This window comes from Castor canadensis, chromosome 16, assembly GCF_047511655.1.
Source record: "Castor canadensis chromosome 16, mCasCan1.hap1v2, whole genome shotgun sequence".
Classification (NCBI taxonomy): domain Eukaryota; kingdom Metazoa; phylum Chordata; class Mammalia; order Rodentia; family Castoridae; genus Castor; species Castor canadensis.
In genome coordinates, this window is record NC_133401.1 from 83699731 (window position 1) to 83715133 (window position 15403).

Consider the following 15403-nt stretch of genomic DNA (forward strand, 5'->3'; position numbering starts at 1 on the left):
CCTTCAGACGCCTTCCTGTGTGATAACACCAGAACTGCTATTTACTTATTTATTTATTTAGGCAACACTGGGGTTTGAACTCAGGGCCTTAGGCTTACCATTAGGGTCTCACTTGTGACCCAGGCTGGCCTCAGCCTACATCTTCCTAATCTCTGCCTCCCGAGTAGCAAGGGTTACAGGTGTGAGCCACCTGTGTCCCACTAACAGCACCAGCAGAAGTTCTGATCCTGTCTAACTGTAAGTTAGTGCCCATTGGTCACCTCCCATCCTCTCTCCCAACTACTGTGCCTGGCTGCTGGTAATCTCAATTTTTGTGAGATCAACTTTTTAGGACTCCATTTGAGAGAGATCATGCAGTACTTATCTTCTGTGCCTTGTTTATTTCATGTAACACAATGAGGTCTGGTTTCATCTGTGTTGTTGCAAGTGACATTTCTCCTTTTTATAGCTGCATAGTATTCTGTGTGTTAGACCACATTTGCTTTATTCATTCATCAGTCAATAGACATCTAGATTGTTTCATATCTTAGCTATTGTGAATAGTGATACAGTAAACACAGGAATACAGACCTCTCTGACATCCTGATTTCATGTACTTTGGATACAAGCAGCAATGAATTGCTTAATAATTCTTTTGATCTATTTGTTTTAGCGTTTGTTTGTTTTACAGGACTGAGGCTTAAACTCAGGGCCTGTGTTTGCTAGTTAGGCAAACCACTTGAGCCACCACCAGCTTGGTGTATTTTTATTGTCGTTGTTACTTTTTGAGAAAGAGTCTCACTATGTAGCCCAGGCTGGCCTGGAACCCGTAATCCTCCTGTCTCAGCCTACCATTTGCTGGGATTACAGGTGTACACCACCACGTACAGCACTGTTGTCTGTCTTTTGAGGCACCTCTATCTAGTTTTCCATAATGGCTGAACTACATCACATTCCCATGGCAGTGCAAGGGCCCCTTACCTCTACATCCTGCTGACACTTGTCTTTTGTCTTACTGATAACAGCCATTCTTGTAGCTAGTGTAGATGGGGCTCCTGTTTTCCTGATTTCTATTTCAGATAACCAGCTCCCGGTGTTCAGCAACACTGCTGGACTTGCCGTACTGGGGACTATTGTGGACATGCCATGCACCTCCTGCGTCTCTGTAGCTTTGTGCTCTGCTCCTCTGCTGACTTGCTCACACTTATTGTTGGGTTCTGCATATAAGGTCAGGTCATTTGCAAGAGTAAGTCTGACTTCTTTCCAATTGGGATGCCCTTCTCTCTTCCTTTCTTCTCTCTCTCTCCCTCCCTCCCTCTTGCATAATTGTTCTAGCTAGGGCTCCTACTGCTAGGATGAAAAATAGTGATAAAAGTCGGCATCATTGTCTTGGTTCAGATCTGAGAGGCAGTTTTCAGGTCCCCATCTACATTGTGTGTGTGTGTGTGTGTGTGTGTGTGTCCCGCTGTAAGATGTTGGCTGTCGGTTATTATTTGTGACGTTTATTAACTGCACATACAAGCCTTGTATAGCTTATTTGGTCAGTGTTTGTATTGTGGGGTGTTGTTGAATTTTGAAACTTCGTGTGGTTCTTGTCCTTCTATTCATGTTGCACATCACGTTTTGATTTGTAGGTGTTGAACTATCCTTGAATCCCTAGGATAAATCCCAATTGATCATGGCAAATAATCTCTTCCATGTGCTTTTGAATTCAGTATACAAGCATTTTGTTCAGCATTTTTGTGTCTATGTTCATTATGGATATTAGCCTGTAGCTTTTTTGTTTGTTTTGGTAGGACTGAGGTTTGAACTCAGGGCTTTGCACTCGCAAAGTGAGCACTCTGCCGCCTGAGCCACATCTCTAACCCAGGGCCTGCAGCTGCTTGTCATCACATTCTTATTTGCTTTTCATTTCAGGGTGACGTTGGCCTCATAGAGTTAGTTGGAAGCATTTCTTCCTCTTTGCTTTTAAGAATATAGTCGGTGTTAGTTCTTCAAATGGTAGAACTCAGCCTTTCTTTAATGAGAGCCTTTTAATCTCATTATTCTTGATCTGTTCAGGTTTTCTGTTTCTTAATGATTTATTCTTGGTGAGGTATTTGTGTTCAGCTTATCAAACTTCTTGCCATATAGTTCTGTGTAGTGCACTCTAAGGGTCCTTTGCTTCTGAGGCTCAGGTTGAGATGTCTCCCTCTTGATCCCTGAATGGAGTCTTCATGCTTTTTTCCTTGCTTAGTTTAGCCAGGAGATTATCAGTTCCGTTTCTTTTCAAAGAACCTTGACGAGAACCTTCACTTTTTTGATTTTGTTTGCTTGCTTTCTTGCTTTTTAGCTTTTTGAGACAGTTTGGCTGTGTAGCTCAGGCTGGCCTCAAACTCCAGCTCCTTCTGCCTCAGCCTCTTGCATGCTGGGATTGATTACAGGCATGTCCCACTACACTGGCTGGTCTTTTACATTTTGTTTTTCTTTGTATTTATTTTTTCTCTGATCTTCATTAATTTATTTATTCTAACTTGGGGTTTGGTTCTTGTTTGCCTAAATCTAGGTTTGCATTGATGGTTTATTTCACATCTTTTTGCTTTTTTGATGGTGCGTTGATCCCTGTGAACTTCTCTCTTAGAACTGCTTTTATTGTATCATATAGGTTCTGGTGTACTGTGATTCCATTTTCATTTGTTTCAAGAAATATTTTCATTTCCTTCTTGATTTCTTCGTTGATCTGTTAGTTATTTAAGAGTAAGTTGTTGGGGAAAAGGTGTAGCTCAGCCTGCATGAAGCCCTGGATTTAATCTCAGCAACAGCAACAACAAAAAAATTAATTCCCAAGTATTTGTATAGTTTCCAGAGTTTTTTTTGTTATGATTTGTTTTGTTTTTAATCTGTTCACACTTGTTTTGTCTGTCTTGGAGTAACTATCTACATGGGCCCATTTGGGCTAGCGCGAAGTTTAATTCTGGTGTTCCTGTATTGGCTTTCTGTCTGAATGATCTGTTCCTTGCTGAAAGTGACATGTTACAATTGTGCCATTACTGCGTTAGAATATAATCTCTCCCTTTAGGTCTGCTTTATATACTTGGGTGCTCTGGTATTGGGAAATGAAATTATTATTTCATTACATAGTGACCTTCTTGTCTCTTTTTATAAGATGCTTTTGAATTAAAATCTATTTTGTCTGATGTAAATATGACTACTCCTGGGTTCTTGGATTCCATTCTCAAGGACTATCTCATTCCATCGCTTCACTTGAGTCTCTGTGTCTTTAGAGATGAAGTGGGTTTCTTATAAGCAGCATACAGTTAGGGCTTGTGCTTTAACCCGCTCACTCACTCTGTCTTTTAATTGGAGAGTCAGTCCGTCTGCATTCCAAGTAGTCACTGATAGGTACCCTCTAACTAACTGTGTCTTTTTATTATTATTATTATTATTTTATTATTCATATGTGCATACAAGGCTTGGTTCATTTCTCCCCCCTGCCCCCACCCCCTCCCTTACCACCCACTCCGCCCCCTCCTTCTCCCCCCCCCTCAATACCCAGCAGAAACTATTTTGCCCTTATTTCTAATTTTGTTGTAGAGAGAGTATAAGCAATAATAGGAAGGAACAAGGGCTTTTGCTGGTTGAGATAAGGATAGCTATACAGGGAGTTGACCCACATTAATTTCCTGTGCGTGGGTGTTACCTTCTAGGTTCTTTCTGATCTAACCTTTTCTCTAGTTCCTGGTCCCCTTCTTCTATTGGCCTCAGTTGCTTTTAAGGTATCTGCTTTAGTTTCTCTGCATTAAGGGCAACAAACGCTAGCTAATATTTTAGGTGTCTTACCTATCCTCACCCCTCCCTTGTGTGCTCTCGCTTTTATCATGTGCTCATAGTCCAATCCCATTGTTGTGTTTGCCCTTGACTAATGTCCACATATGAGGGAGAACATACGATTTTTGGTCTTTTGGGCCAGGCTAACCTCACTCAGAATGATGTTCTCCAATTCCATCCATTTACCAGCGAATGATAACATTTCATTCTTCTTCATGGCTGCATAAAATTCCATTGTGTATAGATACCACATTTTCTTAATCCATTCGTCAGTGCTGGGGCATCTTGGCTGTTTCCATAACTTGGCTATTGGGAATAGTGCTGCGGTAAACATGGGTGTGCAGGTGCCTCTGGAGTAACCTGTGTCACATTCTTTTGGGTATATCCCCAAGAGTGGTATTGCTGGATCAAATGGTAGATCAATGTTTAGCTTTTTAAGTAGCCTCCAAATTTTTTTCCAGAGTGGTTGTACTAGTTTACATTCCCACCAACAGTGTAAGAGGGTTCCTTTTTCCCCACATCCTCGCCAACACCTGTTGGTGATGGTGTTGCTGATGATGGCTATTCTAACAGGGGTGAGGTGGAATCTTAGCGTGGTTTTAATTTGCATTTCCTTTATTGCTAGAGATGGTGAGCATTCTTTCATGTGTTTTTTGGCCATTTGAATTTCTTCTTTTGAGAAAGTTCTGTTTACTAACTGTGTCATTTTATAACTTGTCCTCTCCCCTCTCCCTTTATCGTCCCTCTTTCTAGTCTTCCTTTATATTATATTAAGTAATTAATTAGCAGTGTGTTTAATAACACCCAGGTCCTTAAATGGTAATTAGGTTAATATCATCTTGTTAAAAAATTTCTCCTCTTTTGTAGTGATTGTTTGACACAAGAAAATTCAATACAAAAGTTCAATATTTTGAAACATGCTTTCTATCTTATAGCACAGTTTTTTTCCCCAGAGGATTTGGCAAAGATTTACTTTTCACTCCTTCCAGTCTTTTAAAAAGACAGAGTTGCTTACAGTAACTAATTTTAAGAGCACACAAAAGTTGAGCACACGTGATTGATTAATCTAGCAATCCAGAGTGATGAAGAATAAAAGACCAGAGTGGGTGCCATCGGCAGAAACTGACTGCTGAGCTGGCCAGACATTCAGAGGCTGCAGTCCTCACGCAGAAGCAGCGCTTAGTGCAGGGACTGGGCAGGCATCTGCAGAGTGGCCTTGGCTTCCTTTTGCTACTTAATAACAATTCACAAGGTTAAGTGATTATAAGGCTAAGATATTCCTTCTGAAAGACCCCCTCCAACTGTAGTGAGTTTACTCTCTGTGTTACTCTTTTGAAACATAAAGTGTTTTAACTGAATTAAGGTTACAGGTAATTTTTAAATACTGCATACATCATAATTAGCATATTAAAATTAATTATGCTATTTATATCCAATATCCAAAGAAAATTTACTACAGAATGCTTGCATAGGCCTCAGTCTGACATTTGAGCATGTTTTATATATAGCCAAGAATAATTCGGCAGATTCCTGAGCTAGCTAGAACAATCTTCATGTTATACCCTGACACACGGTGGTTTATTTACCCTCCTCTTCCTTTCTGATACAACTTAAAACACATACAAAATAAAGGCTAGAAAAACTGAAGGATCCATTCCAAACTGTACACAGTTCAGCATCAGAAATTCACATCTTGCAACCAGGTGTGTGGATAGGATCTCTTATTAAAACTTGAGTCAAAAAGGAGATGGAGGCCATCAGATTTTCAGCTTAAAAGTGCACGTAAAGGAGGAATGAAACATTTTGCTTCTGTGAAGGCATTGCGTGTATTTAAGTAAGGGTTCCCACATGTGGTCATGTTGAGGACACAGGTGACATGAGACGCTCAACTCCTGTGGCTGCTCCTGGAGCTCTGAAAAAGTTCTTCCTAAACAGCCACTTCAGCCAGCTGGCTCTTCCTCTTTCTCTTCAGTGTGGTTGTTGTAATGACTCCTTTCACTAACCTCCTCTCCCTGTGAATTTTTCAGTGTAACCTTTACATCTTCACCAGTGCCTGCGAGTTCTGGTTCTTCCACGTGAGGTCAGTGGGGGACTGATTGTGACAACAGCGTTGCAGTCCCAGTTGTAACCGTTTGGCCTGCCTTCTGCACCGTGTGAAGGTGTATTTGTAACTATAGGTCTCTGGTTTTTCTGGCCATCCCCAGCCTTCCATTGGTAGATTCTGTTCGAAGTACTCTGTAAGCGAATGTCATTTCCCACGATCTGTCTCTTTGGTGCCCACGATCCAGTGACTGAGGCTATGTGAACACACTGTGACTTCAGAATGTTCAGGACACTGTCACATGGGAAAAAGGGTTTGTAGAGAGCTTTAACCTCTCTCCTCTCCTTCTAAGAGTGGGCTGGAAGCACTGGTTTCCATGTCCATACTGGATTTACATCATAATCATTGAACTGTTGCTGCATCTGATCCCTTATTTCCTCCTCCTCTCCCTTTGTCTAGACAGCATGCAATGAGGGTTTTGTTTCTCACAAAAAAGTGTTAGGTATGGTGCCTTCATTTCCTTCTCTTTGGCAGTGCTGGGAATTGAACCCCAGGCAGCGTGTGTGCTATGCAGGCACTCTGCCATGCGCTAAGCCACATTCCCAGCCTCTTGTTAAATTCTCCACATACAATTCTATTCATGTGAAATGGGCTGCATGCTGTCTCCACGTGCAGACCCAGTGTACCTCCCCGTTGTCCCCTGCTTCCCAGCATTCTCTTCCCTTCCCTCTTACCCCCAGGCAGAACTGCATTACAGTCCTGTTTGGGGGTTTTTTGTTGTTGTTTTTGTTTTTATATGTGTGTGTGTTTAGGTCTTAGATTCCTCATGAGAAAGAGCATGCAAGCTTTATCCTTCTGAACCTGGCTTACTAACCTTAACAAGATCTCCATTACCATCTGTTTTCCTGTAAATGCCATAATTTCATTCTTTATGGCTGAATAATATTCTGTCGTGTACATATATACCACATTTTCTTTATCCGTGGTTGGAAGTCATCTAGGCTGCTTACATAGTTTAGCCGTTGTGAATAGTGCTGCTATAAACATGAGTGTCTTGTTGTATCTTGACTTAAGATCCTTTGGATATGTGCCCAAAAGTGGTATGGCAGAGTCAAAAGATAGGTCGGTTTTATAGCCCTTTTTTTTTTTTTTTTTTTTTTTTGCAGGACTGAGGTTTGAACTTAAGGACTACACCTTGAGCTACTCCACCAGCCCCTTTTTTGTAATGGGTTTTTTTTGAGATAGGGTCTAGTGAAGTATTTGCCCTTGCTGGCTTCAAACTGCGATCCTCCTGATCTCTCTTTCCTGAGTAACTAGGATTACAGGCATGAACCACGGGCGCCCAGCTGTTTTTAGCTTTTTGAGGAACCCTCATACTTCTTCCCATAGTGTATATACTAATCCCACTGTTACAGGAATCTTGAACAGAGACACAGGACACCAAGGCTTTTCAGGAAGTGGTATTTATTAGCGTGCCGGCAGCAGCTCGGGATTCACATCCAAAGGCTGAGTCCCAAGAACAAAGGGTCTCACCTTATATACCCTTGCAATCAGGTTCAGAAACAAAAAGCAAGGTCTAACCCATATCTGGTTGCATGTGGATCTGTGGCTCCTTCACCCCAGTGCTGCATGACATTCATGTTTGGATTCTTTAGGTTTTATTTCTGCTTTGCCATTCCTTCCCCCGCTACTTTATCAGGACACAGCCTGTCTGTTTCTCTTCTGGTCCTCCTCCCTGCTATACCACCAACGCTGGTATTTTGTTTTTTCTTGATGATAGCCATTCCAACTGGAGAGTGAATCTCTGAGATGAATGAATCTTGGTGGTGTTCTCATTTGCATTTTGTTGATGAATATTTGTTGGCCATTTGTATTTCTTTAGAGAATTATCTGTTCAGTTCCTTTGCCCACTTTTTATTTTTTTTATTTTTTCATTTTTCTTTTATTATTCATATGTGCATACAAGGCTTGGTTTATTTCTCCCCCCTGCCCCCACCCCCTCCCTTACCACCCACTCCACCCCCTCCCGCTCCCCCCCTCAATACCCAGCAGAAACTATTTTGCCCTTATCTCTAATTTTGTTGTAGAGAGAGTATAAGCAATAATAGGAAGGAACAAGGGCTTTTGCTGGTTGAGATAAGGATAGCTATACAGGGCATTGACTCACATTGATTTCCTGTGCGTGGGTGTTACCTTCTAGGTTAATTCTTTTTGATCTCACCTTTTCTCTAGTACCTGGTCCCCTTTTCCTATTGGCCTCAGTTGCTTTAAGGTGTCTGCTTTAGTTTCTCTGCATTAAGGGCAACAAATGCTAGCTAGTTTTTTAGGTGTCTTACCTATCCTCACCCCTCCCTTGTGTGCTCTCGCTTTTATCATGTGCTCATAGTCCAATCCCCTTGTTGTGTTTGCCCTTGATCTAATGTCCACATATGAGGGAGAACATACGATTTTTGGTTTTTTGAGCCAGGCTAACCTCACTCAGAATGATGTTCTCCAATTCCATCCATTTACCAGCGAATGATAACATTTCGTTCTTCTTCATGGCTGCATAAAATTCCATTGTGTATAGATACCACATTTTCTTAATCCATTCGTCAGTGCTGGGGCATCTTGGCTGTTTCCATAACTTGGCTATTGTGAATAGTGCCGCAATAAACATGGATGTGCAGGTGCCTCTGGAGTAACAGTCTTTTGGGTATATCCCCAAGAGTGGTATTGCTGGATCAAATGGTAGATCGATGTCCAGCTTTTTAAGTAGCCTCCAAAGTTTTTTCCAGAGTGGTTGTACTAGTCTGCATTCCCACCAACAGTGTAAGAGGGTTCCTTTTTCCCCGCATCCTCGCCAACACCTGTTGGTGGTGTTGCTGATGATGGCTATTCTAACAGGGGTGAGGTGGAATCTTAGTGTGGTTTTAATTTGCATTTCCTTTATTGCTAGAGATGGTGAGCATTTTTTCATGTGTTTTCTGGCCATTTGAATTTCTTCTTTTGAGAAAGTTCTGTTTAGTTCACATGCCCATTTCTTTATTGGTTCATTAGTTTTGGGAGAATTTAGTTTTTTGAGTTCCCTGTATATTCTGGTTATCAGTCCTTTGTCTGATGTATAATTGGCAAATATTTTCTCCCACTCTGTGGGTGTTCTCTTCAGTTTAGAGACCATTTCTTTTGATGAACAGAAGCTTTTTAGTTTTATGAGGTCCCATTTATCTATGCTATCTCTTAGTTGCTGTGCTGCTGGGGTTTCATTGAGAAAGTTCTTACCTATACCTACTAACTCCAGAGTATTTCCTACTCTTTCTTGTATCAACTTAAGAGTTTGGGGTCTGATATTAAGATCCTTGATCCATTTTGAGTTAATGTTGGTATAGGGTGATATACATGGATCTAGTTTCAGTTTTTTGCAGACTGCTAACCAGTTTTCCCAGCAGTTTTTGTTGAAGAGGCTGCTATTTCTCCATCGTATATTTTTAGCTCCTTTGTCAAAGATAAGTTGCTCATAGTTGTGTGGCTTCATATCTGGATCCTCTATTCTGTTCCACTGGTCTTCATGTCTGTTTTTGTGCCAGTACCATGCTGTTTTTATTGTTATTGCTTTGTAATATAGTTTGAAGTCAGGTATTGTAATACCTCCTGCATTGTTCTTTTGACTGAGTATTGCCTTGGCTATTCGTGGCCTCTTGTTTTTCCATATAAATTTAACAGTAGATTTTTCAATCTCTTTGATGAATGTCATTGGAATTTTGATGGGAATTGCATTAAACATGTAGATTACTTTTGGGAGTATAGACATTTTTACTATGTTGATTCTACCAATCCATGAGCATGGGAGATCTCTCCACTTTCTATAGTCTTCCTCAATCTCTTTCTTCAGAAGTGTATAGTTTTCCTTGTAGAGGTCTTTCACATCTTTTGTTAGGTTTACACCTAGGTATTTGATTTTTTTTGAGGCTATTGTAAATGGAATTGTTTTCATACATTCTTTTTCCGTTTGCTCATTGTTAGTGTATAGAAATGCTAATGATTTTTCTATGTTGGTTTTATATCCTGCTACTTTGCTATAGCTATTGATGATGTCTAGAAGCTTCTGAGTAGAGTTTTTTGGGTCTTTAAGGTATAGGATCATGTCGTCTGCAAATAGGGATATTTTGACAGTTTCTTTACCTATTTGTATTCCTTTTATTCCTTCTTCTTGCCTAATTGCTCTGGCTAGGAATTCCAGTACTATGTTGAATAGGAGTGGAGATAGTGGGCATCCTTGTCTGGTTCCTGATTTTAGAGGGAATGGTTTTAATTTTTCTCCGTTAAGTATAATGCTGGCTGTAGGTTTGTCATATATAGCTTTTATAATGTTGAGGAACTTTCCTTCTATTCCTAGTTTTCTTAGAGCTTTTATCATGAAATGATGTTGGATCTTATCAAAGGCTTTTTCTGCATCTATTGAGATGATCAAGTGGTTTTTGTCTTTGCTTCTGTTAATGTGGTTTATTACGTTTATTGATTTTCGTATGTTGAACCACCCCTGCATCCCTGGGATGAAGCCTACCTGGTCGTGGTGAATAATCTTTTTGATGTGTTGCTGAATTCGATTTGCCATTATTTTGTTGAGGATTTTTGCATCAATGTTCATTAAGGAGATTGGCCTATAGTTCTCCTTTTTGGAGGTGTCTTTGCCTGGTTTTGGGATAAGTGTAATACTGGCTTCATAAAATGTGTTTGGCAGTTTTCCTTCCCTTTCTATTTCATGGAACAGTTTAAGGAGGGTTGGTATCAGTTCTTCTTTAAAGGTCTGATAGAATTCAGTAGAGAATCCATCAGGTCCTGGACTTTTCTTTTTGGGGAGACTCTTGATTGCTGCTTCAATTTCATTTTGTGTTATAGGTCTATTCAGGTGATTAATTTCCTCTTGGTTCAGTTTTGGATGATCATATGTATCTAGAAATCTGTCCATTTCTTTTAGATTTTCAAATTTATTTGAATATAGGTTCTCAAAGTAGTCTCTGATGATTTCCTGGACTTCCATGGTGTTTGTTGTTATCTCCCCTTTTGCATTCCTGATTCTACTAATTTGGGTTTTTTCTCTCCTCATTTTAGTCAGGTTTGCCAGGGGTCTATCGATCTTGTTTATTTTTTCAAAGAACCAACTTTTTGTTTCATTAATTCTTTGTATGGTTTTTTTGGTTTCTATTTCGTTGATTTCAGCTCTTATTTTTATTATTTCTCTCCTTCTATTTGTTTTGGGATTTGCTTGTTCTTGTTTTTCTAGGAGTTTGAGATGTATCATTAGGTCATTGATTTGGGATCTTTCAATCTTTTTAATATATGCACTCATGGCTATAAACTTTCCTCTCAAGACTGCCTTAGCTGTGTCCCATAGGTTCCGGTAGGTTGTGTTTTCATTTTCATTGACTTCCAGGAACATTTTAATTTCCTCTTTTATTTCACCGATGATCCATTCTTCATTAAGTAATGAGTTATTTAGTTTCCAGCTGTTTGCATGTTTTTTGTCTTTACTTTTGTTGTTGAGTTCTACTTTTACTGCATTGTGGTCAGATAGTATGCATGGTATTATTTCTATTTTCTTATATTTGCTGAGACTTGCTTTGTGCCCTAGGATATTTTGCCCACTTTTTAATTGGGTTGATGGTTCTTTTGGAGTTTAGCTTTTTGAGTCCCTTGTATATTCTGATTATTAAACCCTTGTCAGTTGTATAGCTGGCAAAAAGTCTTTTTCCATTCTGTAGGCTGTCTTTTTCATTGTAGTGACCTTTTCCTTTGAATGCAGAAGCTTTGTATTTTGACACAATCCCATTTGTCAATCATTGCTCTAGTTAGCTGAGCCATCGGATTCACCGTCAGGAAATTATTGCTTTTTGTCACCCTAAGCCAAACAAACATAAATTTTCATTTCCAAGTGGATGGTTCCAGGTGTCTTGGTTACCAGAAGCCAAACTATTCCTTTGAAAGTGTAAAACAAAAGCTTTGAAGTAGGGTTTTGTTACAAGTTTATCTTTATCTTAATGTAAACAGAAGACAGCACTAATGTGCCTTCCTTTACACATTAGCCCTGTACTTACAGTTTGAGGTTTGTCCTTTCTCATCAGAGAAAAAAAAGACTACATGAAAATGGGCTCTGATTTAGCCAACTAGAGTCTCAGGAGGGGAGGACCTTTGTATGTTGAGGATTCGGGGATCCAGTTTTGCTCTTATCCTTTGAAACAGATATATTGCAAACCTGTCAGCCTCCTTAGGAAGTGTTAAGGGCTTGGGCAGTGCTTGCTTTCATAAGTGTGCCTAGCTTAGGGTTCTTTTTTCCCTTGGTAGATAGCTGGCCTATCTGATCTGTGGCCAAGGTTTCCCTCAGTGCACAGAAATTGTTGCCAGTCTTGCCTCTCCATGAGCAGGTAGTCCTCCAAACTTTGTCATAGATGGTGGCAGCTCTCCTACTGGCTTTTAATTGACGACCCCAAGCCTACCATTTAGAATGTTGACTTAGATTCTAAATGTGAAAATGTGAACCAAAATCAGTGTTCGCAGAAATGGTGAGGCATGCAGGTCAGACGGTGCTAACTTAGTGCCAGATCCAAAAGACAGTTCCCCAGAGACCTGAGGGCTTCACCAGGACACATGTTCCATGGAAAGTGTTCTTATGCTAGAAAGGGCTTGCAGGAAAGACAAGTCATCTTGTCCCCAAAAGACTGTAAGGCCTTTAAGGCTAGATCCTAAAGAAAGTCAGCAGGGTGCCTCTCCCAAACAGAAGGGCTTAGGCCTGAGAGGACCTCACAGAGAAAGAAAAAGGAGAGCCATGGAAACCCACGGTGCAAAGACTCCATGCTGCTTCCTTCCCTGACTCCAGGTCTCTTCTAGACATCAACCAAGTGTGTCAACCTAAAAACATAACCTTCAGGCAAAGGGAGGAGAGTCCCTTGGAGTATTTTCCCCCGGGATACTTTCTGTATGAGGTTGAGTGACTTCTGCACAGTGTTACGGTTCTGGCAGATTTTACATGGCAATAGCTTCCCAGCTGTATTTTTGTTGTCACTGACACAAGTGACTCCATTTTACAACTGTCACAGGATCTTTTATCCAGCTTTTACATAATTGTTTTTGGTGAAGGGTGAGTCTTCTAGAAGCGATAGCTATCATGGCTGGAACAGAAATTTTTAATAAGTGACCAGATATTAATAAGCAATACATTTCTTTCTGCCACTTTTGAAACATTGTTTCCTATAGTCATGTGTATGGCATGAAGTGGATATAAATAATTTGTGTTTTGGATTTCATGTCTGTTAAATATATTAGCCTGTGTCATCATAGCTCAGTGTCAATACTGATTGATGAAAGATCAGTCAGGTGCACCCTGCACCTTAGTCTTCTGCCCAGGGGACTCCAGGGCAGGAGCAGTTGTCAGTAAAGTAGGAAGTCTTTTTTCACACCACTGTGGTTTGAACTTGGGGCCCTCACACTTGCTAGGCAGGCACTTTTACCACAACACTAGCACTGTTTTGTGATGAGTTTTTTGAGATAGGGTCTCATAAACTATTTGTCCAGGGCTGACTTTGAATCACGATCCTCCTTCTCTCTGCCTCCCGAGTAGCTGGGATTACAGGCGTGAGCCACCGGCGCCTGGCTGTTTGCTTTTCAATTATCATATTTTGTACTGAGGGTACATTGAGTCGTTTACCAAAGTTCTTACAATGTGTCGTAGTTGAATTCACTTACTCCATCATCATCCTTTATCTCCTCTAAAGTGCTGTTTGTTTTCCCACAGGTCTTGACTGCAGAGGAGTTGAAAGCTGCTCAGACCTCTGTTGCATACGGCTGTATCAAATATGCCGACCTCTCCCATAACCGGCTGAATGACTACACCTTCTCCTTTGACAAAATGCTCGATGACAGAGGGAACACGGCCGCGTACCTGCTGTACGCCTTCACTAGAATCAGGTCAGCGTGGTCTTTAAATCAATGAAGACATACTTAGTTGCTCAAAAAACAGTTTTATAATTTTGCTTTGTACAGCATCTTTGTGTCCTTTAGAATTTCAGGTTGTCTTTGGAGCCCCTAAGCCTGTCCCTGTTTAACCAGATAGAGTCTCCTGAGCAGTGTCAGGGGACCCTATGAAAGAGTTACATTGTTTTTTAATAATGTAAAGTGCTTTAGACTGGATTATTAGTCTCACCTAATAATGTGCCTGGTAGTTAAATGCTTCATCCATTTCATGAGTCTTTTTCATTGCTAGTAGTGTTATTTGCCTCAATCACATCTCGTATGTTTTTGCACAGTGAAGAGTGAGAATGCCTGACAAAATAGCAAGTAATGCCTGTCTGCTTCTCAGGTCTATTGCGCGCCTGGCCAACATTGATGAAGACATGCTCCAGAAGGCTGCTCGGGAGACCAAGATCGTCTTAGACCACGAGAAGGAGTGGAAACTGGGCCGGTGCATCTTGCGCTTCCCTGAGATTTTACAGAAGATTTTAGATGACTTGTTTCTCCACACACTCTGTGATTATATTTATGAGCTGGCGACTACCTTCACAGAGTTCTATGATAGCTGCTACTGTGTGGAGAAAGATCGACAGACTGGTGAGTGTCCCCATTTCCGTATTGGAGGAGGGATGCCACAAGGCCTGGAAAGTGGGTAGGACCCCTTTCCAATTTGCTTTATTCATAGCAAAGAAAAGATCACTGCAGTGATCCCTAGCATTTGTAACAGACAAAAATTGAACTACTACTATTAAAAAAAAAAACAGAAATAAGTTCTGCCCATTGAGTCTGTGGGATGGAACCTTTAGGACCCCTGGAAAGGAATTAAAAGGCCATTGGGATCAGTGTGTCTGGGGAGCCAAGAATGTATCTTGAAATGTTGATAATGGAAACTGTCTTTGGAAGACAGCCTTTTTTGTCCTCATGTTACATAGTTAATGAAATACAAGGAATTACTGTTTCTGAGGGGTCTGCCTGAGAACTGAAACTTTTCTACAGGCTAAGAAAATTAGGTTTATATTTATTTCAGACTACCATGAGGTCTAAGAAATGTACACTTGAATTGGAATGTTGATCTTCTCTTTTTCTGTTACCTTCTCAGGGAAAGTACTGAAGGTGAACATGTGGCGTCTGCTGCTGTGTGAGGCAGTAGCTGCTGTGATGGCCAAGGGGTTCGATATCCTAGGAATAAAACCTGTCCACAGGATGTGATCCTTCTGAGGTTTGAATACTGTGTTTTTATCAGAGTGCCACTAGGACTGTTTTTTTAACAGTCCCTAGTAAAGAAAATTTTTGAACTATATATGCAAAATGTGATTCTTAAGATTTCTAAAAATAAAAAAAATTCTGTTCACAAATTTGTTACTGAACATTAAACCAGAATGGTACAGTGGCGCCACGAAATAACATATGTTTAGACACCAGAGCCAGCTAGTTCATGGTATAGCAGGGATGTGTTTTCATTAATTAGGTAAGTTAAGTTGCCCTGGATTGTTCTAGAACAACAAAATACGACCTTGGCAGTACAACAGACCTGGGTTCAGAGAAGCAAGCAAGAGAGCCAAACAGATTGACTCCTCATTTGTCACTCATCCC

The 15403-nt window shown here is 40.6% G+C and overlaps 1 protein-coding gene across 2 annotated transcripts in view; it reads left to right on the plus strand.

The window, feature by feature from the left end:
• Rars1 (arginyl-tRNA synthetase 1) overlaps positions 1-15165 on the plus strand; it is a 34609-nt gene extending 19444 nt beyond the window's left edge. For both annotated transcript variants that reach the window (XM_074057743.1, XM_074057744.1), the window contains exons 13-15: positions 13596-13768; positions 14160-14407; positions 14910-15165. In XM_074057743.1, coding sequence (XP_073913844.1) covers positions 13596-13768; positions 14160-14407; positions 14910-15019 — 531 coding nt within the window. In that variant the 3' untranslated portion in view covers positions 15020-15165. The remainder of the gene's footprint in view (positions 1-13595; positions 13769-14159; positions 14408-14909) is intronic.
• Positions 15166-15403: the final 238 nt, after the last annotated feature.